The 27,038-nt window shown below is 38.2% G+C and overlaps 1 protein-coding gene across 1 annotated transcript in view; it reads left to right on the top strand.

Annotated features, from left to right (window-relative positions):
- Window positions 1–26,409, top strand: part of Syn (synapsin) — a 282,097-nt gene extending 255,688 nt beyond the window's left edge. The window contains exons 7-10 of the mRNA XM_090388021.1: window positions 15,388–15,565; window positions 17,847–17,956; window positions 20,891–20,975; window positions 23,500–26,409. Of these exons, the coding sequence (XP_090244147.1) occupies window positions 15,388–15,565; window positions 17,847–17,956; window positions 20,891–20,975; window positions 23,500–23,922 (796 nt within the window). The 3' untranslated portion in view covers window positions 23,923–26,409. The remainder of the gene's footprint in view (window positions 1–15,387; window positions 15,566–17,846; window positions 17,957–20,890; window positions 20,976–23,499) is intronic.
- Window positions 26,410–27,038: the final 629 nt, after the last annotated feature.

Genomic DNA, 27,038 nt, shown 5'->3' with positions numbered 1-27,038 from the left:
TACCTGGCCATGCTTATTCGAGCCCCAGTGGACCACCTTTTATGACAACAAACCTAATGAAAACAAGCCAATTGGAATAAGGCTACTACAGCTAATAGAATGCTGGAACTTACATATAGATAATATCTTTCAGGATACAAACAGTTATGAACCTCCATGGTCTAGTTATATACAGGCCTGTGATCTCTCTTTCCAACAATGGGGGAAAAAAACAGGCAGCAGATTCCACCATCAGGAAACTTCACGCTGCTCATGCAGCTAAAACTTCTCAGTATTTTCATATATATATATATATATATATATATATATATATATATACACACACACACACACACCGATGGCTCAAAAACAAGTACAACAGTAGGTGCGGTGGCAGTTTCTACTGTCTTTTCTAGTAGTTCTGTGTCCCTACCAAAGGAATGCAATGTCTATACTGCCGAACTTTTTGCTATAAAGATAGCTCTAGATCACGCTGATCTGTCGTGTCAGCAAACAATGATCTATTCTGACTCTTTGAGTGAAATAACAGCATTAAAAAATTAATCCAACCCAATCCATTGTGTCTTGAAGCAAATCAGATCACAGGTAATTGTGTTACATGCTGCCAACCAATCAGTTACTTTCTGTTGGATACCAGGTCATGTAGGCATCAAAGGAGATGAACATGCAGATCGAGCCGCTAAACATCCGACCTCTGCGTGCTCTCCTAACTAACAGGTGCCGTATACAGACTACAAATCAGTCGTAAAAAACGTGTGTGAAGAACAATGGTTGCAGATCTGGCAGGCTCAGGGCGGTAATAAACTGCTGCAATTCAAACCGGAACTTCAGTTGTGGACATCAAGCATGAGATCAAATAGGCAAGAGGAGGTGATTCTGGCTAGGACGCTTATTGGGCACACGCATCTAACCCATATTTATCTGCTCAATGGGGGAAGATCCGCCTATTTGTACATATTATCAGACTGCACTTACGGTGAAGCATAGCCTACTAAATTGTAACCATTATATTAATGCTCGAAACACAATTTTCACGTCGCTTTCACATCTGCAAGAACCTTTAACATTATCTCATCTGATTGTAGACAATGCAAAATCTAACTGAGTTTTTTGCGTTCTTGAAGCAGACACGATTATTAAACAGATTTTAACATTTCAACTGCAGTAGTAAATAGAATGAGGCACAATATGGCCTTAGCAGCCCTTGTGCAATTAAACAACAAAACAACAAACTCTCCTGAGCACGCAAATTTACTGCTTTCTCCGCTGTCAACGGTCTTCTCCTTCTGATTGCTTTGTTACTAGTTGGCACCGCCCCTGCCTCCACGTGGCGGGGCCGGAAACCTAGACGGAAAGTTATCCTAGAGGGTTAAACGGAACAACAATGGACTTCACAAGATTCCTTCTGGACCTACAGATCAATCATCACTCTGCTGGCAGGTAGATGATCTTATCAATCTACTGCCAAAAGGCAAAAGAAAGAGACAAATGAAAATGCTTTGCCACTCTTCCTGATCATACACTCACTAGCAGACCAGTCTATCAGTAAACTGGCTCCCTTTGTCATACAGAGATGTCTGGAGCACACAGCTGGTTCGCCGTCTAAGATCTAGCTATCCGCTAATAGGAACCATGCATTATCGACATTCAGAGCTACTTCTGAAATATGACTGTGCTTGGTGGAATTCCCATCTAAGTCACTCCTAATGACACAATGAATAGCTCAAAAGGCGTCGTCAGAGATGTGCTAAACAGCCCAGAAGAAGAAATTGCACAAGAAATGAAGACCCAGAATGTTATGCAGGTCAAGATAATACTTATAAAAGAGAGAGGACTTGTTCAAAGGCACACTCTCGTACTCACCTTTAATACGTACACACCACCAAAATCCGTGAAAGCAGGATACCTAAACTATCAGGTGCACCCATACATCCCCAATCCAATTAGCTGTTACAAGTGCCAAAAGTTCAGTAGCTCCCAAACAGCATGTAGAGGAATATCTGTGTATGCCACTTGTGGCTCGAAGGACCACTCCCAAAACGAGTGCAACTAGAAATCTCCACGTTGTCTCAAATGTAAGGGAGTTCACACTGTTTTCTCCAAAGACTGCGCCCTGTGGAAAAGAGAAAAGTAAATTTAAAAATATAAGACTTTATTTATAATAAATATAAATAAAAATATAACACAAAGTTACATATCAGGAAGCTAAAAAGCAGATTCTACTGTCATTCGCCACACGAATTTATGGCCTTCGTGGGTAGCATAGTCGGTATAATCGTCGTTATTTTCACACCGGATGGAAAAGACCTGAGTTCAAATACCATCGATGACGCAAGGAACGTTTATTGGTCCTGTTCATAACCTGGCTGAGTTTTATTAGCTATATGGTGCAAGGAAGCCTGAGGCTTATTCTGCACCAGCCAAAAAAAATATTCTCGAGTTACTCTGAGAGAGAGAGAGAGAGAGAGAGAGAGAGAGAGAGAGAGAGAGTCAGAAGTATAAGAGAATCACCACAAAAGAGAAGAATGGTGATATCCAGCTCAGGACCCTGGGTGTGCCAAGTCCATACTCACCAGATGTGAGCTGCTCGGTGTTAATCGATCTAATGTGAGGGTAGCATAGTTTTCTCCTCGAAACTCATGTTTTTCGTCCAGCAAACGACAAATCGACCACAGAACACGGCAATTTACAGGCATATTATATTCAGCGCAATATGGCTTAAGTTGTTGATGTGCATAAAACCTTATAACAACAGCAACAACTAACCTAGGCAGCTGCAGCCGTTGTAGCAGAGACACCAAAATAATTAGAAGCGGTTGAAAAACAAATTAACAGCTCCGTTCTGCAAGTACAGGCAACACCCCGTATAACACGGTACTTCTACAACATAGTTTCGCTCTAACACGGTTAGAGAATTGCTGCAAACCTCGAAGAACACGGTATTTTTGAGCTTTTGTGGGGGGAAAACTCTGCTATTATGTTGGATAATTTTTCAACATTTCCATTTTTTTTTGTGAATCCCCTCTTTTGGCTCGCTAGTCGTTATACAAAAAAAAATAAAATAAAATAAAAAATAAATAAATAAATATATATATATATAAGGAAATCCCAGTATTTTATTTTGTTGTGGTTCTATGCTATTGAACTTGTGGAAAAAAAAATCTAGATTTCAAAGTTTTATTACTATTGTATAACGCGCAAACCATCCAAAATATTTAAGGCATACAACCGTTGAAATTGTTCCTACCACCTGATACAAATTCTTTAATTTACCTTTAAAACTCATTACACCAGAAAATCTTTACAATGTATTTTGAAAAATATTGATTACGAATCTATTGAAGTGATGGAGGCATGGAAACAGTTTTCAACTGTGGAATGTATCGGAATCATAGCCTTGTCGCTCAAAGTAAAACCAACCGTCAACATGGAAAAATGCATGGCCAGAGTCAGTTCATTCAGGAAATATGGTCGAACTGACAGAAAACGGATTCGGTGCGATAGTAGAATTGCTAAGTCGGTAGGAGGGGAAGGTTTTCATGATATGACTACTGAAGACGTTCAAGAATTACTGGTAGAAAAGAGGCTGGCGAAGCCGATTTGGTGGAAATAGCATTGGAGGTAAATCAATTCAGAGGATGATAGCACAGATGAAAATTCTGAAGTTCCAAATTTTACACCAAAAAGCATACGGGAAGGCATCAACTTAACCGAGCAATTAGAATCTTATTTTTTGAATGCAGATCCTTCGACTGAACTGAGCATAAGTTCAAAATGGAGCTTCAAAAATGCTTAGCTCCATACCATTAAATTTACAAAGATCTATCAAGCAAAAGCAAACAAGCTCAGATTACTGATTTTTTAGAGAGAGCAGAAGATACACGAAATCTAGATGCTGCAGAAGAAGGTGAAGATATTCTGCAACAGAGAAAATGGTCTCGTTTGATTGTGCTCAGCAACGATGAAGAGAAAGAAAATTAAATGAACGTACATTATCTATCATATGTATCACAGTTTGTATGACGTTTGTTCAGTTATTACTATTTTGTAAAAAAAAAAGGTTTCCAGTAGTTATAAAAAAAAATGGTGTATTATTGTTAGCTTTTGAAACGTATCCCCCCTTTTTGTTCTGGTTCTTAGTCCCGTATAACACGGTTTTGCACTACACGAGATTTTATAGGAACCTAACTACCGTGTTATACGAGGTTTACTGTATCTCAATAACAAACTTGGCACGAACACTCCTCTCCACATCAAAACAAAAAAAAAATTGGATCAAATAAATAACGCTAATCATGATCCGGTGAAGCCTCAAAGAATCTGAGTGATCGAAAAAGCATAGCATAATACCAATCTCGTGGAGACAGGTGATCAAGATGACGCTGTCCTTGAGCTTCATGCTAGTAGTTGGTGAGTCTTTCCCAAACAAAGAAAATTCAAAACAGAGTATCTTAAACAAATAACACAAAAAAAATCATCATCGGAAACAACAACTAACCCTAAGTAATGCGTAGAATACTTCAATGGAATGTTCGTGGTCTTATATCAATGACATTAAAGATCTTCGTGCTGCCGTTTCTTTACAAGAAACTAACTTAACCTCACAAATGAATATTACAATGAAGTTTTATCATATAAACAGACAAGATTGGATAAACACAACGACTGCTCACGGAGGTGTAGCCATTCTAGTCAATTCTATAATTCCTTCAAAACATATCCAGCTGCAGTGACTCTTTGAAGCAGCTGCAGAACACATCATTGAAGGAATTTCACTTACCTAGTCTGTCTCTTTCTTTATCTTCCACCAAATCTCTGCATACTAAGAATTAGAAGACTTAGAGAATCAGTTGCCCTCTCCTTTTTTCCGACTTCGATATTTCAATGGGTATCACCCTCTGCGGGATCTCTTCACGTAGACTAAAGGGGAAAGATGATTGAAAAGCTCTTAGATTAGCAAAGTCTAACACTCTTAAGTTAGGCGCTCATATTCATGTGCAGTAACCGCCAGAAACAAGTTCATCAATAAACCTCGCATCTGCTCACCAATCTTATTTCCGCTTCTCGATTGTTCGGTCTCAAATGATCCCTACAACAGTGACCACCACCCAATAATTTGCAGAATGATGATGATGAATGACGGACCACAAAATATAAATTGAAACAAATGGAAATTTCCCAAAGTTAAACCGGGCAGAATATCAATCACGTACAATATTCGATCAAGAAATCATAATGCACTCATATCGAAAACGCAGTTGGATATGTCACGAATCGAATAATAGCAGCAACAGAATTAATAATACCGTAACAGTACAAACATTGGTGGAACGATGAATGCAATATGACAAAAAAGGTGCCTCCGTAGCCAGGTGGGAAGGAGCAGCAGTGCGTAGCACACGCTTCTTGATTAGACCGGGGTTCGAGCCAGTCACCAACAAATACGTAGGATGCGAAAAGGTCAGGGAATGACCACCGCATATTGCCGGAGCAATATGGCCTTAGTTGCTAATGCTCCTAAAACCAAATAACAACGTATGACAAAAAAGAGCCTCCGTAATGAACCGGAAAGGACAAGTTATAACCGAGCCAGTTCATTAGGGGGTGGGCAATTATTGCCCCTTAATGAACAAATCAACAGATATTAAACAATCGACCTTTATAGAGCTACAAAGCCTTAGCCAAAACAAGACAGAGCATAGCAGGCCGTGATGAAATTTATTATCTAATGATAAAGCATCCTGGTGAGAATTCCTTACGTATTCTTTTGTTTTTGTATAACAGAGCCTACATTGAAGGTATCTATATTGACCGTTGACGATACTTGATTGTACTAGCCTTTCTGAAACCTGATAAAGATCATGCAGTTCCAAATCACTATTGCCTTCACTAGTTGTTTTGGAGGAATCTTAGAAAGAATGATAAATAATCGTCTAACATGGATTCTTGAGACATAATCTTCTTAGACCTGGTCAGTACGTTTTTTTTTTGAACGGCATGACAAAGGTGGAAGCAAACATACACAACTCCAGAAATGAGCACTTGATTATGATATGCCTTGATATTGAGAAGGCGTTTTATAAAACCTGGCGATATGGTATATTCGGTGACTTACACAGAATATGAATGCGAGAACATTTACCAAAATTCATACACAATTTCTTAAGCAAAAGAACCTTCCAAGTCCGGTTTAACAATATACTGTCCCGAAAATGTGATCAAGGCGAAGGAGTTTCCCAAAGCACAGTCCTCGGTGCAACTCTGTTCGCAATCAAAATTAATTTCATCACCCAAGACATTCCTGTAACATTCCTGACCTCACTATTTCATGCCACTCGCATAATATGCACACCATAGGGAGACAACTGATATTGACATAACGGATATCGGATATCAATACAGAAGACAGCAGAAACACACTTCTGTAGAAATCGCAGGATGCATCCTGAATTACGAATTGGTAACCAAGAAATCTCATTTAAACATAGCGTCCAACTGCTGGGACTACTCGTGGATGATGAAATAAAATACCTGCATAATGTCTGTCTAAAGAAATTACATATTCCAAGGGCAATGTGTTCCGTGAAATGGGACGTAGACCGCTTTTGCTGTCGCATATACACCTTTCGAACTTCACCTGTAGAAAGTTTCTGCACTGAAACCCATGAGCCTCCCTTAGTCATCGCTGACAACTCATTGAATTACATTGCAAAAATTCAAAGCCTGTCTAATCATCCAACACAGCATAATCCAAGCTGTGAAATGGTATATAGAAACAAACCAAAGATTTGGCCATCCGACTAATAGAATTACGGAATGGAATATAAAAACGGACAGAATCCTTCAAGATTATCCCATGGCCATGGAAAATCAGCTTATCTAACTGTGACATATTTTTCCATTGTGTGAAATCTATCTAAAAACAACATATCAGACAGTTAAATTCTACATACTTAATACAATACTCCAACTACGCACATTTATACATCAACGGGTTTAAAACAGATAGACGTGCAAGAGCTGCAGTAACCCTACCAAAGGATACAATTTCGCAGTCTTCTTTCCCAGTAGATAGCAATATATACACCGCTATCTTTAAAGCACGCAAAAAGCATCACCAGATTAAGTGACATATATATACCTTTCAGCGAGAAGATCACTCCTCCCGCTCAAATGTAAGAAAAATTCTCTTCTATCTATCTCGCCTTAGTGATAAACAGCAACTAAACATGTTCTGCCAGATTCCCGGACATTCTGGAATTTTAGGAAATGAGCAAGCTGGCCAAGGTGCAAAAAAACCAGAAAACCTTTAAATACCTTTATAACAAACCAAGTATCATATGACTACATTCCTGTAATTAGACAAGCCAGCGAAACTGAATGGATTAAAATCTAGAAAAAGCATCAAATTATATCAAATAAGAACCAAAACAATGGATATCAAATCTTCTCCCAAACAGACATGAAGAAATCATCTTCGCCAGGCTAAGCATTGGGCATACCTACGTGATACCCACTTTTTTCCTGATGAAAAATGATCCCCTCCCCCACTGTCACAGATGCCATTCTCAACTGATAGTAAAGAATTTTCTCACAGAACGTCCACTTCATCATAATGCTCACAAAAAGCTTTTGAATCACACGTACTGTCACAAGACTGCAGACTATTTTAGGTGAGAATTCAAACATTAATGACATTTTTACTTTGCTTAAATTAGCAGACCTCACGAATCACACGTAATGTAAACGTGAACATGCTGAAGGCAAAATAAATTTGGCGCAGTATAGCCAAAGTAGACTTTGCGCTAAAAATCCCTAAACAACGACAACAGGTACAATTCTAGGTTGTTTCCACCCTAAGTTGAGGTGTGTTTGACTCTATTACATACGTGATAAAAATTACTTGCAATTCTGTAAGATTTTTGTCTCGCAGAACTTTCTGTGAAGTTACATTATACAACTGAAAGCTGTTTTTCCAAGACAGAGCAAAAACTTTTACCTGCTTTGAAATTTTCGACTTTTCTTTTATTTCTCACTAGAAATAGATTAATTAGAAAACGTACGCATTGTGGTACATTTTAGGAGTGTTCGAATTCCAAAGTGTCCCAGGGATTAAAATTCTTAAATCACACTCAAGAAGTGATAAAGCTAAAACTTTATCATAATATTAAAAATATTACTTTGTTAGCGCAGTGGCGCCCTCTTATGAGGAAACAGAGAAGCTCTTTCCTTCAAAGCGAGTTAATGGATTTTTATTGCACTTAATCAAACTTATGATGCATAATCTAAATTTGCAATGGCAGAGAGATGTATGTTCAAGGCCATTCTTGTTTTATCGTGATGGTCGGAGATAATCAGTTTAGTACGAAGTACTAGTTCGCAGAAATAAAATATTTAATACGATGTGGCAGTCTGTTTAGAATTTGAAGAGTGAAGAGTTATATCCGCTATATAAATGAAACTAAGTGGCTTCAAAAATATAATTAAAAGAACGTTTAAGTCGGTTAGCATTAGTAGAGCATATAATGCAAGAAAGCAACTTATATAGCATCAGCCGAAAAAAAAAAAAAAAAAAACCTTCCCATTTCATCCATCCATTCACTCCAAATGTTTCTCTAGGCCTGTCCGGCCTTGAACTTATTTAATTGGCTGATCTCAGCAGATGAAAGTTTGTTCCAACTATTATCCACGAATTCCCGCACATCAGTTCTACAACTGTCTTTCCTCGATTTCAATTTATGCCCCCTGAGGTGAGTAATCTGAGCAAGAGGAAGAATCCCATTAGCATAGAGCTTGCTCACATTCAAGGCCTTATACACTTCAATTAGATCACCTCGCAGGTACCTAATCTCTAGAGGCTGCAATTTGCATAACTTAAGCCTTTCTTGGTAACACCAACCCGTTGTTCCACTCACCAATCTCGTTGCCCTTCTCTGTACTCGATCCAGCAGTTCTACATCTTTCCTAAAACGAGGCCTCCAGACCTGAATACAGTACTCAGTGTGGCCTGACCATTGCCTTATACAAGGGGACAATCACCCCCTTATCCCTGCTAGAAAAATTCCTGTATATCATTGACAAGACACCATGAGTTACTTTTGCAGCCTTTTTTCACTGCTCAGAAAACTTTATCTGACTGCACAATTACCCCCAGGTCCTTTTCATTCTCCACTAGCCTGAGTATAGTACCACCCAGTTGATACATTCCTCTGGGGTTACTGCTACCCATATGCAGTACTTTATATTTGTTAATGCTAAACTTCAGTTGCCAACTCCAAGCCCATCTGCTGAACTTTTCCAGATCCTGTTGCAGTACCGTACTGTCATTAACAACACTGCCAACCTTCGTATCCTCTGCAAACTTGGACATTAACCCAGATATACCTTCATCAATACCATTGATAAATACTGAAAATAACACTTGGCCCAACACCGAACCATGGAGACTTCACTAATAACATTTGTCCATGAAGAGCAGTGTCCATTGATAACCACTTTGTCTTCTCCACTCAACCTTCCTTTTATCTATTGTAGCAACTTGCTTTTAATGCCATACTGCTCCAGTTTTACAGTAGTCTTCTATGTGCCACATTATCAAAACATTTCCTAAAATCCAAGAGAATATCAAAATTAATCTTTGTATCCAATTCCTTTGTGACCACATCATAGTATCCAGTCAAATTTGATTTGCCGGAGAAGACTTCCTCTTAACAATCCCATGCTGTGTCTGAACTATAACTGCAGTCTTGTCTATATGATCTGCATCTAGTCTGCATCGCTTCCTTAACCAGTGACTCCATTATTTTCCCTGGAACATACGTTAGACTAACAGGTCTGTAATTACTGGTGTCACCCATTGATTCCCCCCCCCCTTTGTGAATTTGGGACACATTTGCACATCTTCAGTCAATAGCGACCTCCCCTGAGTCCAAGGAAGCTTTCATAATTATAGCTAAGGGTTTGCTTACTTCCTTTGCTGCTTCCTTTAATATAACTGAATAAGGCGCCTCCGTAGCCAGGTGGGAAGGAGCAGCAGTGCGTAGCACACGCTTCTTGATTAGACCGGGATTCGAGCCCATCACCACCAAACACGGAGGATGCGGAAAGGTCAGGGAATGACCACCGCATATTCCGGAGCAATATGGCCTTAGTTACTAATGCTCCTAAAAACCAAATAACATAACTGGATAGATCCCATCCACCTTAAGTGCCTTACTTATGTTTAACTTCAACCAATTCCCCTCCACTTTGCTCTCAGTTATTAAAAAATCACTTAGCTCCCTATTAGAGTTTGATAAACAGCTGGTCCTCTCCTTCAATAGCTCCTCATGGGTGAATGTAGATGCAAAATACTCATTCAGTTTATTAGCTAACTGAGCATGATCATCAATAGTCAACCCATCTATGTTAAGTGGTTCAATCTGATTCATGAGTTTACATAAGTAAAGAACTCTTTGCTGTTTTTCTTTGCATCCTTTGCCAAGGTTTTCTCGTAATCTGCCTTCGACTGCCCTCTTTTGTGACTTGATTACAGACTAGTTTATATCTGCCATAGGTTTCTGTTTCACCTGGTACTTTATATGCATCCCATGCATTTTTCTTCTCTGCCACGAGCCTCATTAGTTCATCTGACACCCATTTAGGCCTAAACCTTGAACAGTATTCAAGTTAGTTGAGTCAAAGTGAATTCATTTCTTATTTCCCATTTATAATTAAAGTTTCGAATTTTAGAGTAGTTTGAGTCAGCTCCTTGTTTTATATGTTCGAAAATTAAGGTTTCATTTTCGTAATCCTTGATACCGTACTCGACAATCCAGAATATGAAATGGTAGTAGTAGTGGCGGCATGTGATGCAAGAAAGCAAGTGTATGAGCTTATGCAGCATCAGCCAAAAAAAAAAACCACACCATTCCCTCCAAATGCCTGTCCAATTCCTCCATAAATTTATTTAACCTATCAACTTCCACAACGACAGATGGAAGTTTGTTCCAGCAATTTACCACCCGCTGGCTAAAGGCAAATTTCCGCACATCTATTCTACATCTGTCTTTTCTTAATTTGAATTTATGCCCCCTTAGGTTCGTAATCTGAACGTGGAAGGATCCCATCAAAATTCAGCGTGCTCAATCCATTCAAGGCCTTATACACCTCAATCAGATCACCGCGCAGGTGCCTAGTCTCCGGCCACTGCAATTTGCAGAACTTAAGCCTCTCTTGGTAAGAGGATCCCTTCGTTGCCCTTTTCTGTATACGCTCAAGCAAATCTACATCCTTCCTAAAATAAGGCCTCCAGACCTGCACGCAGTACTCAAGGCTTGGCCTGACCATTGCCTTATACAGAAAGACAATCATCTCCTTTTCCCTGCTAGCAAAATTCCTGTATATCATTGACAAAACCCCATGACCTGCTCTGGCAGCCTGTCTGCATTGCTCAGAAAACTTCATATCTGACTGCACAATTCCCAGGTCTTTTTCATTTTCTACCACCTTAAGTGTAGTACCACACAGTTGGTACGTTTCTCCGGGGTTACTTCTACCCATATGCAGTACTTTGCATTTGTCAAGGTTAAACTTTAGTTGCCATTTCTTAGCCCATCTGCCCAAATGATCTAGATACTGTTGCAGTAGCACACTGCCATTACTGTCATTAACAACCTTGCCAACCTTTGTATCATCTGCAAACTTCGACATTAAGCCTGCTATACCTTCATCAATATCATTGATAAATATACAAAACGACAGAGGACCCAACACCGAACCCTGTGGGACACCACTAATAACATTCGCCCACGAAGAGCAGCACCCATTAATTTCCACCCTCTGTCTTCTCCTACTCAATCATTCTTTTATCCATTGTAGCAACTTACCCTTAATACCATTCTGCTCCAATTTGTACAATAGTCTTCCATGCGCAACAGTGTCAAAAGCTTTCCTGAAATCCAAATATATGATATCAAAATTGTTTTTTGCATCCAGTTCCTTTGTAATCACATAATAATATCCTATCAAATTTGTCAGACAAGACTTTCCCTTAACAAACCCATGCTGTGTCTGAATTATTGCTGCAGTCTTGTCTAGATGATCCTGCAATGCATCTTTAACCAGTGACTCCATTATTTTACCCGGAACAGAAGTTAAACTAACTGGTCTGTAATTACTCGTGTCACTCTTCGATCCCCCTTTGTGAATTGGGGATACATTTGCACATCTCCAGTCCGTGGGAACCTCCACTGAGTCCACGGATGCTCTCATAATTATGGCTAAGGGTTTGCTTAGTTGCTTTGCCGCCTCCTTTAATATAACTGGATAGATCCCATCCACCCCAGGTGCCTTTCTTATGTTTAACTTCAACAATTTCTCCTCCACTTTGCTCTCAGTTATTACAAAATCATTAAGCACTCTGTTACAATTTGATAACCTTCTGCCATTTTCAAACATTAATAACTCTTCATGTGTGAATGTAGACTCAAAATACTCATTCAGTTTGTTTGCTATCTGAGCAGGATCATCAACAGTCGAACCATCGATATGAAGTGGACCAATCAGATTCATCTCCTTCCTTTTAGAGTTTATATAAGTAAAGAAATCCTTGCTGTTTTTCTTAGCATCTTTTGCCAAAGATTTCTCGTAATCTGCCTTCGCCTGCTTTCACCTCCATTGTGACCTGATTACAGACTAGCTTATATCTGCCAGAGGCTTCTGAGTCGCTTGATAATTTATATGCATCCCATGCATTTTTCTTGTCTGTCACGAGTCTCATTAGTTCATTTGATAACCATTTAGGCCTAAACCTTGAACAATATTTCTTAATAGGTATGAAACTTTTAGTAGCATCCACGATTAATTCTTTGAATGCTTCCCACTTAGAATTTACTGTTGGTAACATCATCAGTTGATCCCACTGTACAGAATTTAAAAACTGTCGGAGACCACTGTACTCACCTTTACGGAAGCAAAAACCCTTTCCTTTACCCCTGATGGTAATTATATCTTTAAGTAAATCCCACATCAGTACACTGTGATCACTGCCACCTAGTGGTTCCTTTATCTGCAAATTCTTAATACACGAATGATCACTGCTGATAATCAGATCAAGAGTATTACCCTCTCTGGTTGCCTCTCGAACATGCTGCTGCAGAAAACAGTCATCCAATAAATCCACAAAAGCCTTGCTAGTGTGTGAGTGACCAACCCACAAGTTCCAGTCAATATCTGGGAAGTTAAAATCCCCCATTATAAGACATTCGGATTTACTGGCCCACTCTATTTCTCTGTACAATTGTTCATTGTACTCATTCGAGTCATTAGGCCTATAGCACACTCCTACTCTCAATTTTGATCTCCCAGTGCTTATGTCACACGAAACTGACTCAACAGTGCACTTTTTTTATCTATATCAACTGGATGCACTTCTTTTGATTTTATGTTTTTTTTTTAAATTAACAGCATAACCCCTCCTCCCTTCCTATCATGTCTATCCTTTCTGTACACATTGTACTTCCCAAATTCCAGTTCTGCATTCCTTATATCTGCGTCACACCACGTCTCTGCTATCCCAACAATATCCGCCTTTGATGTCTTGACCAACACTTCAAATTCATCAAATTTATTTACTATACTTCTACCATTGGTATACATGCAAGTATACATGTACCTATTCCTAGTTACCCTGACACATCCGATATACCCACCTGTTTCACGATGACTGCCATCAGTCCCTGAAACCCCCAGCACTCCTCGCTCCAGGTCTCTACTTATTCTAATAGAAGTTGTGCAAGAATCACCTTCACCTATGCCTGCGTCTACTTTTAACCTTTTAGTCTGTGAATCTCCCCAAGCTAACAGTTTTCCGACCCACCTAACACTGCCTCGATAGCATCAGCAAATATTCTTGCACCCTTTCTATTTAACCGTACCCCATCTCTGTAAAAGCACTCTCTCCTGTTAACAAGCACAGACCAGGCTGAAAAAAAATTCTATCCCTTGAGCCTTGCACATTCCCTCCAGGGCCGAATTGATTGACAAGGCTCTCATCATATATTCCCTCCTATCGTGTCTGGACAGAATTGCGGACACTTTCAAATTTAACCCTGACTCACGACTTTTTTTTTTGCAACATTGACCTGTACTTGTTAAGTAAATCTGCAGATCTCCTACTCTTAATGTCATTGGTGCCAAAGTGTAGAACAATATCACCTTTTGTGCCCTTAAAAGATGATATATGCTTTACAACGTCATCAACTTTTGCCCCTGGCGGACATACCCTGGTCCTGTTCCATCTATCCTTTTTACACAATATATTCCCCGTCTCCCTGACAATAGAGTCATCAACAATAACTAGTTCCTTTGGGACCAGCACATTCTGCCTTGGAGATTGCTGTTGTGTTGCCTGATGTCCAGGAGTGAGCTCTGGCATTGATTTGGGCAGCTGAGAGCTTGACGGGCCCCTCATATTAATTTCTTCGAGAGCATCCACCCTACACCTCAAGCTCTTATGACAGGTCTGATGCTTTCATAAATTTATAAAATGATACACACAGCAAATATTCTTTTGGTACCAAAACAGTAATTATAAAATAAATATGTAAATAATATACAAATATCAAAATAAGTCGCTAAATATTTCTAATGTAATTACTAAAATGCGGTACAGTATTAGAAAACATTCGATTTGGTTGTGGTGCCATCTATTGAAGGAAATTGCAAACATTAGTTTTTCACTCTGTAATTTTCATGTCAGTAGCTACTTTATTTCTCTCTCTCAAGGGCAAGTTTGTTTCGCTGTGAAAATTAACACCATTGCATTTTAATCAGCTGAAGTTTAAATCCAGCTAGCTGCAAAAACAGATTAAAGCACGATAGACGCTTGAAACCAGATTTCACTCTTTTTGTAAAGTGTAAGTTTACGTGATCAGAATTCCATTCCACGACCACGTTAATGGAAATGAGAACTCGGCATTGTAGTGCGATATTAACGCAGAATTACGTATCAATAATTAATTAATATATAATTCTGTTAAAAACTATCACATTAAAATGTCCGATTCCTAGTTCAATTAATCTCGATAACAGTAGGTTGAATCTGAGATTAATTGAAATATTTTAATGTGATACAATTTTAACGCAAATTATATATTAATAAATGAGATCTGATCAGTTAATAATTAATCAGCTCTGCTTTATTTTCATTCTGAGTTTTATATAAATATTTAAGCACTGATTCTTACTTTTTCTTCAATTTACAAATATTTTGAAACATTATTCACTTTGAATTAATTAGATACCAAAAGCTTGTTTAAACTTATTTAAACTTGTTTTATATTTTTATAGCTTGTTTATATTTGTATAGCTTGTTTAAATTTATATATATTTTTGCGTTAATTTCAGGAGAAAATCAATTTCTGGTAATTGGAAAGCTAATACAGGATCAGCCATGCTGGAACAAATTGCCATGACAGATCGTTATAAACGATGGGTAGATGAAGCCTCTGAAATGTTTGGTGGATTAGACATTTGTGCTGTGGAAGCAATACAGGGCAAAGACGGGAGGGAATACATAATTGAAGTACGTAATTTTTCTCTGTAAATGATTCTTTTTTTTTTTTTTTTCTTTTGGTTTCACCCCATTATGATACTGCTAAATGTTTGTTTATTGTCACGATCAGTGGAGATTTATCCATTCTTCAATATAATGTGTATGTTTAAGCATGTCATCGTCAACTCCTTTATTTGGTTAGAACAAATTGTTTTTAACATATTCTTCTGCTCCACGGCTGAAAGAAGTAATCATTTAAAACAATTTAAATTTCTCGAGTCGATCATTTCCATCAACGTCGCCATCTTGAAAAATCATATGAAAATATTTTCATGAGGTTTGCGTCATCCATGTTTTTCAGATGGCCAATATTGGGTAGAAATCCCAACATATCATGGTAATTTTCGTAAAATTCAAATCGTTTTTTACTGACACGAGGGTACAGTCAACATTTTTTTTTAAACAGTTCTATTTTGAATAATTCTGCACATTAATTTAACTGCTGGATTCATATTTAAATATTTTCCTTTCTTTGATGACTTTTTGTATTTTAAAGTCAGCTAATGCTCAATGCCTCAAGTAGTTTGGGACTCCCTGGCGCACATATGTCAGAAAGCCAAAAATAAAGTTGCACGGTCCCCCATGAACCAACAGTAATCCATCAAGTCGGGTTTGTTTCAGACCATTTGATGATATTCGGCATCTTTTCCACAGTTTCAGGAGCGATCCCTCCATATGAATCGAAATTGTGAATTGAATACTGTTGAATTTAAACGCAAACCAGCTGCTGATAAAACTTTGCTAATATTCGATGGTCGCAGAGCTCACTGCATGCATTCGAAATGCCCAACAACATATCACACGAACACATCAACCGTCGTTGGACGAAGTTCCTTCAGACCTTTAAAATTTTCTTTTAATAAGAAAGCAGATACATGGCTTCGAACTCATGAAGAATAATGTGTCACAGTTGGGATTCAGAAATCAAGATCCGACTTCATATACCCAATGGTAGCGGACACCTAACGATCTCTGTACAGCTGTTTTGTCTTTGAATTGAACTTTTGTTCAAGTCTCCAGAAAGGAGAATTGAACAAAAGTTCAATTCTCCTTTCAGCTTGTTCTTCTATAACCTTTAAGGCAGTTTAAATCCAGCTGGCCACAAAAACATATGCAAGGACAAAATAAATTTGTAGATGTCAAAATTAAACCATATCTTATAAGATTTGCTTCAATTTATTTGTTTTTTGTTATGGTGACGTATGTAATTAGGAATGTACTGATTGTGAGAAACGTTTCAGACAGGCAGTACACCCCTAATACGTAGATCAGCGGATAACTCATCTATTAAAGACGCAATTTTTAACAGCAGAAAAGCAATATTTATACAATAATCTATTTTGAATCAGTCTAAGCGTTCCAGTATGTACTTGAAACCTCTTCTGTCTCCAAGAAAGAAAAATATAGATCGCAGAAATCTGCCAAAAAGCAGTGATAGCAATTTTCTTTTATCAATGTGGAATTTTGCTGTTAGACCTTGAATAAACCTTATGATTCAACATCAACATTTCATACCTTGTTCCTTCGTGGGTAGCACAGTTGGTATGATTACCGTCCTCACCATACCGGGTGGAAAAGACCTGAGTCCCGTCGATGATGCGAGGAATTTTTTATGGCCTTTTTCACAACGTGGCTGAGTTAGTCGGTCTGAGGCGAGGGTAGCATGGTCTTTGTCCCCGAAACTCGGGTTTCTCATCCAGCAATGCACGGAGCACTATGGCCTTAATCGCTGGTGCTCTTACAACAGTATTCCCTATTATTTGCCTTCTGCGCAGGCCTTGGTTGTACATTCGCAACTCTGCTTTCTAAAGGAAAAAAATAACTTATTTCTTACGGACACCACAACTGTACAAAAAAATAACGTCTTGTATAGGAAGACTCCGGTGGGAAATTTAGTTTTATTATATTTCATATAAAATAACTGCCATAAAAATAGTGCATTATAGCTTACGTCTCGTGGCGCCATCTGTTGAGATTAGTAGTGATGTACTTTAGTTATTGCGTTCATGTTAAGTACCAGATTTGACCTGAACGTTAATTTTTAAACAGTATTCAATGGAATAAATATGTTGCGTGGATATTTTCAAGTGCATCTGAAATCTTTAAAAACACCGCTTATTCAGTAATAATGATAATGCATTCAATTCCTTTAAGACCAATTGACCAACCCCGTGCTTTTGAGTCATAATGTATTCTAAGCATAATTACCCGCAATGTTAAATACTGATTTATTGTGTTTGTCCATGTTTAGGTGAATGACTCTGCAATGACTTTGCTAGGAGAAACTCAGGAAGAGGACAGACGATTGATAGCAGATCTGGTAGTTCAACGCATGCAGACCTATTGCAAGCCCATATTATCGTAAGTATTGGCGCAGTTTACGCAGCCATCTTTGCAAGTATGTTAACATATTTCTTTACAGTAAAGCTACATAAAGTTTTCATTTGATCCGACCAGAAGTGGATACAGACTATATTTTATAGTGGACAAGATTGAATTTATGGTGTGATAACGTCAATTCGGTACATGGCAATTCGCTGTATGCGTCAATTTGGCCCATTCCTACTATCCACCTTCGTTTTTAATTCACATTATACTTTTCCTATTAAACATGTGGCACAGACAGATTGAAGATTGGGATACAAGCAAACCTTATTCGCACTTTACTTTCACTTCTGTAAGTTGCATTTTTTAGGAAATACCCATGGGGGAGGGAAGTTGTTACAGAGACAAAAAGCAGAGGTCATTAATAGATGCCGGCTGGTTGACGTGCATCTTCTGACGTTCGGGTTGCAACCGGCGCTATAGTTTTTATTGAAACAAGTTAATAGTCGGCTTGTACTATGGATGAGTTAAGGGTAGGCGAGTAAGCGTCCCCGTTGGAATTGGAGCCCGAGTTCCCTACCTGGAAAAGCGCTCTGACCCAGTGAAGCGTTTTTACCAGGTCCCATGGCTGCTCTCGACGTTCGTAACTAAAGGATGGTTCCTTTCACCTGGTTTCTGCACCAGTAATTTTCTTGTAGATTACCAATCCTCAACTAATTCATGAGCCTGGAAAAGCATAGGATTCAACTGAGTAGGTATGTTAAAAAAAATAAAATAATAATAATAATCTTATCTGGATTAAAGGTGTTGCAATATGGACGGAGTCATGCCGAAATCGGCACGCACTCACTTTCCAACCTGCCTACGAAAAAGGATCAGAGTGAAACTTTTTTATACATTATAAATGAATAAAAATATATTATTTTCTTTTTTATACATTCCTCATTTCTAGGTAGCCAGAATTTCTTTTATTTCCTAAACATTTTACTTCATTGATTTTGTTCATTTCTGATCTCTGTGTGATACACCGACTTAACGCGCATACATAAAATTTTCGTACACCGAATTGTCATGCAATGAATTCAGGTGGACCCATTTAATGTGAATATTTAACTAGCCTTTATATAATATACATGCAATCCAAATAGTTACCATACAACTTGATATCATGGCACACATTATTTGTTCAAATTTACTGAGGGTCTAGTAATAGCGAACTTAACTGCTCCCTGTTGGCACACACCCCAGTTTTTCCCTCTGATGAAACAGCACATTCTCCCATAAAATATTCAAGGAAAGTCAAATGAAAACTAGGAATTTTTTACTAATAATTAGTACTTGCTGTCCATCTCTCCGCCAGCTTGTTTATACACTGTTCATACAAGCCTTTTGGTTGCACTTGACACTGTTGTTTTCTGAATCGGCGTTTTGCGAGATCATTTTGCTGGCTTCCAAAAACATAAAAATCGCAAGGTGGCAAGTCCGGGAGAGAAGATCCTCAATTTCTAGTCCAATTTTTGGATGGTTGACACCATCAGTCACCTCTGCGTCGAAGAACGACATAAACATAATCGCCCAGTGCTCTCCAAAGTATTAAATTATTTCGGCCGGGTTTTGTGCAATGGACTGTGCCCATTGCACGCTGTGTTCTTTGCTCTTTGGGATGAAGGGCCTGCACTTGTTTCATTTCCTTCATAATCGAAAAATTATAGAATCCAATTCTCTTTGAACGGAACTACGGTTACAGCAGTTTCTCATGGATAATGACGTAGGCAGATCCATGATTGATATCCTTAGTCTTTAACAAAATAGTTTTGGATAATATTCAAAGAAACATATCAAGATTTACATGCACAATGGATTGTTCGCTATCAAATAGAGGAACGTATTCTGAAATATTTGTTTTTATGTTGGCACCCATATTCGCATCTGTTAGTGGATAGGGACCGGAACTTCAATAGTACCATTAAGAAACGTAAAATAAAAGATTATAATAAATGATTATTCCATCGTTGAAGTTTCACCTTCGCTTTTTTACCTTCACGTGGCGCTATCCCACAGGAAGAAAAAAAGTATCAACTTCACCCATACAATGTTTTGTTCAGACTAAGTGACCGCAGTTTTTCGTATTCCTAACTGCTTTCTGACCTTGCTAAGTGCTGTACCTCGTTCCACATTGTCTTATGCAACTGAGATGTCCTTGCTTATTTATGCCTCCACGTGCCAACTACGGCTTTCCGGAAACGGCACTAACTTGTATTTATATTCTGAGCTAAAGGGGTCAAGTGAAGTGACTCATTCACCCTAACTATTTTTCATAATCTCATTACTGAATTCATATCCATGCACTGCTTCATTCAGTGGAAAATATTCTTTAAACACCCGGCTTAGAGGCAGATGCAAATATAGTGTGATTATGTTTTTCGTATAGCTCTCCACAAACCAGAACAGTTCATCGAATACCCCCCCCCTGGTAAATTACAGCAGCTTCCAGATTGGATTTCTTATCATATATGTTTCTTCTTTTCTTTGAGTTGGTGGTCCAGAACGAAGAATGAATGTAAGGGTGTTGTAAATACACACAGTATTTGCCTCTCTGAAGCCGACATCATCTCCCCCCAAATAATTAACGAGTTTACCTAAAAACTATATTATTTTTCTTTATTTACATAATATTGGTTTCTCAGAAAAGCGACTAACCACTTTCTATCCAATCCCTCCCATGAAAGATTTGTTAAATCTTTTTCCACGAGGGAAATTACTCTCAGTAAGAGTGATCTCGATTCAATACTAATAGTAAAGTTAATGTTTAAAAGTAATAACCCCCAGTATTTTTTAATCTTAGACTATTCCAGGTTATAAACTTTGGCCTCGTGGGTAGTGCAGTGGCTACAATCATGTGAATGCCCACATATGACATTTCCTAATAAGCCCTTCCTGTTATTCATGCTGGATTGAATTTTCTTTCAGGAAACAAACCTCACGTAGTAGCATGTCGAGTTTCAGCATGCCTACCGAAGAGCAGCCTACGAAGGAATACGCACCACCTGCCCCTGTAAGTACGACACATTTGTCATAGTACGTTATATTATACAACTCGTGAATTGTATAACTTGCAAAAGTGCTTCCGTCTATTTTTTCAAAAACAGGGCGGGTGATAATGGTTTGGGTTACTCCTGGAAATAGTCCTGCAATTTTTGAGATATTTAATGCCTGCTAACTATACTAAAACGAGACTTATCTAATTTACAATGAGGAGAGAAATACAGTGAATCGATTAGGTCAAAGTTGGGATCAGAGTACATAGACGACAATCTGTACGTGTGCAAAACCAAAAGTAATGTCTTGTATGAATAGCCTTAAAGGCATCAGATATTATCTAAGTGTGATTCTTATACAATATTTTTAACTACAATTTAATATTCTCCAAAACGTTATCTTCAGCAAGGGGTTTCTCATTTAAAATCGATCTTTCTAGAAGCGGTTAGAAAAAACTTAAAATTCATATTATACATCAAGCTATTTAAAATAAAATTTATTTATAAATAATAAAGCTTTTTTCCCATCCGCACCGTGCTAACTACTAAATTGTGATTGAGACTTAAAAGTATTCAGCAGCTGTGAGAGAATATGATGATAAATTTAATTTATACAATTTATACAATGCAAAGATATTGCCAAATGAATATGAGGTAATTAAGTTGCTTTCCTACGAAGAACACCCTATGGTATATTATTTTTCCATAAATTGAGTTACATCTAAATACTTTTGTAATTCTTTAAGTATTTCTAACCGTTCGTTTATAAGAGGATATCTGCTATATTTAAACTTTAATGTTTCGATTTCTTTACTTTAATTCTATACAGACTACAGGCAAATAATACACAACAAGATATATTCGCAATGGCAAGAACTATGGCATAAAGAGAGAGAACTAATAAATTATACCAGATAAAGCCTGTAGCTGAAACATGGCAGTCCAGTCTGCGCAAGAATCTTAGCGAGGAAGTTGTTCTTGCTCGACTCCGCATAGGACACAGTCATCTAACACATTCGTTTCTGCCTAGGGCAGATTGACCCTCCTATGTGCGAGTCTTGCGACACCATTTTATCAATAAAGCAAATTTTAATCTATTGCGTTAATTTTACCCGTATTCGCAATATGTATTTTACCGCTTTTACTCAGCCAGATTTTATCAGACAACGACCACGTGTCAGCAGTTTAAGTTTTTACAACACACGTATCTAAATTCGATAATTTATTTTTAATTCGTCATATATATATATGACGAAGTAACCTTTTTAAAGGTTACCAGAATATATCTTTTTTTGTATTTTAAATTTTTTCCTGGCTCGGTATAACCACACTCGTTTTTGCGCCAGTAAAATCAAATCAAACCAAACCATTTAGAAAAAAATGGCGCGGTTTAAAATATGTTTTAGTGAAATACAGTGTTTGTCCATTTTATGGAAATTTTATGAAAGTTATGATTCTTTCTAAAATAAATCCTGAAGCTCTCTGAAATAGTAGAATGTCTTCTTTTTCTCAAGATTATCTGTACGTGATTGATCGAGACAAGTACGAATCAGTGTATTATGCACATATGTAGAAAAGGTTTTTTTAATGAAAAAAACTATTTGATTCCAAAAAAAAAAAAAGTTGGAAGAGATTGTATGTCACAGCTCCACAGTTCGTTATCAGGCATTTGTAACGATTGTGCCGAGTGAAATTCCAATCTTAGGAGAGTAAAGAAGGTGGCAAACGTCGACCAGTGGAATGATGACAGATGATGATGATACTCCAAAGAAGTTATCTTGAGCAAGAGATTTCTCATTTAACATCAATCATTCCACAAGCGATTAGAAAAAAAAAAAAATAAAATTCTTAATCATATTATGCATCAAACTATTTAAAATGAAATTTATTTATAAATAATAAACCTCTTTGTCCCTCCGTACCACTCTTACTACTAAATTTTGATTGAAAGACCAAGTATTCAGCAGCTATGAGAGAAAGCACGATGATAAGTTTTATTCACTTAATTTCTACGCAATTCAACAATATTGCCAAATGGACATGAAGGAATTACGTTGCTTTTAAATTTATTTCTCTTAAACATTTCTGTTGTGTTTTAAAATTTTACGAAGAAAATCCTATTGCATTGTTCTTTATACTATATTATGTTTCTTTAAATCGAGTTGCATATAAATACGTTTGTAATTCTTTAAATATTTCTAACTGTTCGCGTATAAGAGGTATTCTGCTATATTTATAACTTTTTATATAAAATTTTCGCTTTTTTTTTAACTTTTATCTTGCTTCCTTTGTCTATACTACGTCTGGAATTCGCTACCATCCAGTACCATTCAGATTTTTCCCTGCTTTTCATGCAGCTCAATATTTGACAGGGTTCTGTTACCCTTAGATGATACTTTGCAAAAATATAAATTATCTGTCTAATAAAATATAAATAGAATAATATTTAGCGACGAAACGTGAGCAATATCAGTAATATGACCTAAAATATCCCGATTACTTTCAACTTGACTTAGGAATGCTTGTATTTTCTACCCCCAGGTGCCACCGCCTTTAGCTCCTCCACCTCAGAAAGCTGCAGTTCAACAAAAGGCTCCAGTTCAACAGAAGGCTCCGGTTCAGCAGAAGGCTTCGGTTCAACAGAAGGCTCCACCTGCTGCTGCTGCTGCCGCCGCTCCTCCTCCGCCTAGCGCTGCTGCAGCCGCAGGTGTTTCGTCTACCGGTCCTCCGCCGCCACCCCCTAGCGCGCCCCGAAGAGGCTCCCTAACGTCTGCAGCCAGCGTGGAATCGACAGGTGCGCCGAGTGGACCTCCGCCGCCGCCAACTCGACCTCCAGAACGTGGGTCATCGCTGTTCCGTCGCGATTCGCAGACCGAAGGGGACCGCGAAAAGGGACCCGAGGATGTCGACGACACCATGCGCAACCTCCGGAAGACCTTCGCGGGAATCTTCGGGGACATGTAGTTAATGTAGAACGCTGTTCTGGCTCTCCAGCGCTCTTCTCCCATCTTGGGGTTCAGTGGAATGTGTGTACGAATGTGTCGTAGGTCTCCGGGATATAGATTTTATCCGTTAGTGTCCGCCTTCGCTGGGCGGCTTGCCCGTTGCAGCTCTGAACCACCGAAAGTGACCTTTCACAGCCTTACGTAACTGCTTTAAAAGGTTGCCTTACGTTCGTTAGAGCAACGCTGAAGAAATGGTGCTGTCTGCGAGGAATTGCTGGGCGAGTTCTGAATGCGGTCTACCATCTAGCGCCTTAAAGTAGTCGGGCCGAGAAACAACGAGTGGTTTCGATTAATTGATCTATTTTTTATTATTATTTTAAATCGATTTTGCAGCGTGACTTCCTGGGCTGTTCAGAGGGGAGTTCATATCACATACTCAACGGTCCAATAGATGGATGATCTGATTTAAAAAAAAGAAAAATGGCGCGGGCTAGTTGAAGAAAGTAATATAAGCTGCCCAGGAAGTTCAGCGCTGTTCTGTGAATCGGCCACACTCAGAGCTGCAACAGGTGTCGCCATCTGGTTCTGTTTCAATGAAGCAATAATGAGTTGGGAGACAGCTGCTGATCTGGCTGAACTCTTATTTGCTGCTTGATAGTGTCTGTTGCATTGTTATAGCCTCCTGTAGATGGCGCTTACAGTGCCCTAGGTTGTACAAAGGAGTGGCTAAGGCAGCTGATGTTCCTTTAACCTGTTTTGTTGTTAATGTACGATACGTGTGTTCATTTGTTTTTACTCCCTGTTCTTCTGTGGAGAGGGGTGCGCTAACTGCGGTCATTTACGTGTGATCGATGTACTTTACCTTTTGCCGTGATAAGGTGTCATAGGGTGTCTGTGGTGCTTCTCCGATAACTCCATCGTAAAGACACAGACCGAATTAAGAAGTCCAGAAACGCTTATAGAAGTTTCTTAAGTGAAAAATCATTTGTAGCTAAGATTCTGACAGACAACTTTACAAGATGTATAGTGCCTTTGTGCTGCTGTCACTTGGACTTGACCTATTTGAGCGAATCGAGTTAGCCTATCTCAGCCAACCTGCTTCCAAATGACCCGAGAAAGAGGCGTGTGATGGGTAGATTATCCATCTCATCACGCACAGAGGACAACTTCATTTATAATCACCAGCAGTACCACGGTCATTGAAGCATGTTCAAAGACATTTTGTACTTAAAATTTCTGTTGGTTAGTACGAAAATTACGTTCAGGTCAAAAGAGACACGATCGATTACATAATTCAGTCTCCGAATGATATTCAGATCACGAAATAAGACTGACAAAAGAATCTTGACATTAATTAGTGACTCTTATTAGATTTCTCTGTTCCTTAGGAGGAACAGAGAAATAAAAGTATACAGTATATTTAATGGCCTTATATTTCAGAATATGTCCTCGCGAAATTACTACAAGATTTGATGTTTTCGAAGCAAAGCTGAGTAGCGACAGAATAGAAGAAATGAATCCGTCAAACCAAATATTCTGCTAAGTAATTACTCACAGAATATCAGGTTTCGATTGCTTTATTCGCCATCAGCTGTTTCTCTTGTTATACTGAGCAGCAGGACACACATTGATGTTTCGAGCTTGAATGAGTCCGGCTGGAGCTATTGGATATCCATCACAGACCATCCCACACTAATCCTCATTGAGGCTAACGTTCATCAAAATATCACTGGTCATCTCTGTGTGACCTTGTTCACGGGTCTGAATGCTCCGGAGAGCGATGTAGAATTTCTGTCATGTATATGTACGGCAGTGGTAACTATAGGAAACTTTTTAGTGAATGCAAACAGCAGATGAAATCACAATTTTATTAGGAGAGAACCTAATTTGTTATTCTTAGATGAATCCATACCACTTTCGTGTAAAATTTCCTCATGAATAATATATTTGTGTGTTTAAAAAGGTGATAGACCTTGAAGCCATCAAAACAAACCATCACTTTAAGGGAATCAATGTAAAAGATCACTAATTAAGAGTATGGTAAAGTTACTCTTTTTGGTTACAACGTTGGTTGCTAAAATAATCACTTCTGCCGAGTATTTAGAAACTTAATCTTGTAGCTATAACTTTTTCATTTAATTCAAATGGTCAGTAATTTTAAAGAAAAGCAGAAAACTTACAGCCACCAGCCCCATTCAGAATTTTTAAAAATATGAAGATATTTCAACAAGATGTTCACTGAAAGAAGGTTCCAGGTCTGCAAGATAATACTGCATAATTGCGTACAGAAACGTCACTTCTGTTGGTTTATAAAAAACAGCAAACACCATTCCAGTTTGTTAAAGTATAGTGTAATGTAATGGGAAACAGATTAATGAGGATTGTTTTGTTTGATGACTAAAGTTATTTCTTGAAGCCCCCCCAAAGAAGCCGTTGACTAAAGTGCAAATCTCTTGTTAAACGCGAAGAATCATACTCCATCGACTTCAAGTCAAATGTTTCTGGCGTTGAATAGAAACACTGGTAAAAAATGTTTTAGATTCACAATGAATGAATTTATCGTAACTATCTAGGTGGTAATCAAACTGAGAGTTTTGTAGTTAATTATTCGCTTTTGTTTTTTTGAGAAAAGTACAATGGGCATGCACAGTAATAAATGTCCCGTTTTTTCCCTTTGTGAATTTGTTATGAAGGGTAGTGGCATGGTCAAGGGAATTTGTACATTAATGTGTGCACAAAAGGACAACCACTCAGAACAAGCGCTACATTACATTCATGTGTTTTCTATTGAGCCACCCATTGATGCAAAAATACAAAAAATTATGGCTTCTTTTATGGGGTGGGCAATATTCAAGAACAGTGTAAAATCTCTAAAGGGCGCGACCCTTCTAACCGGATAGTTGACTTATAGTAAACTATTTAAATGAAAAAATAATACTCTCAGCTAATCTAGCGTTACCACCAAACCAGAGATTTCTGCAACCTAATGGCAGTCTTCTCCATATTGTAGATTGGGCCAATGGAACCGAAGATCCAATTTCATTACTATTCGCCTTTGACTGTTTCTTTATTTGAAGCCTGGTGGCTGTAAAATACTTATTTTCTTTCTGTATATGTTTATCGAATTGGCACTCG

The sequence above is a fragment of the Mastigoproctus giganteus genome, chromosome 13, assembly GCF_048544385.1.
Source record: "Mastigoproctus giganteus isolate SK-2022 chromosome 13, ASM4854438v1, whole genome shotgun sequence".
NCBI lineage: Eukaryota > Metazoa > Arthropoda > Arachnida > Uropygi > Thelyphonidae > Mastigoproctus > Mastigoproctus giganteus.
This window is presented reverse-complemented; position numbering and strand designations above follow the sequence as displayed.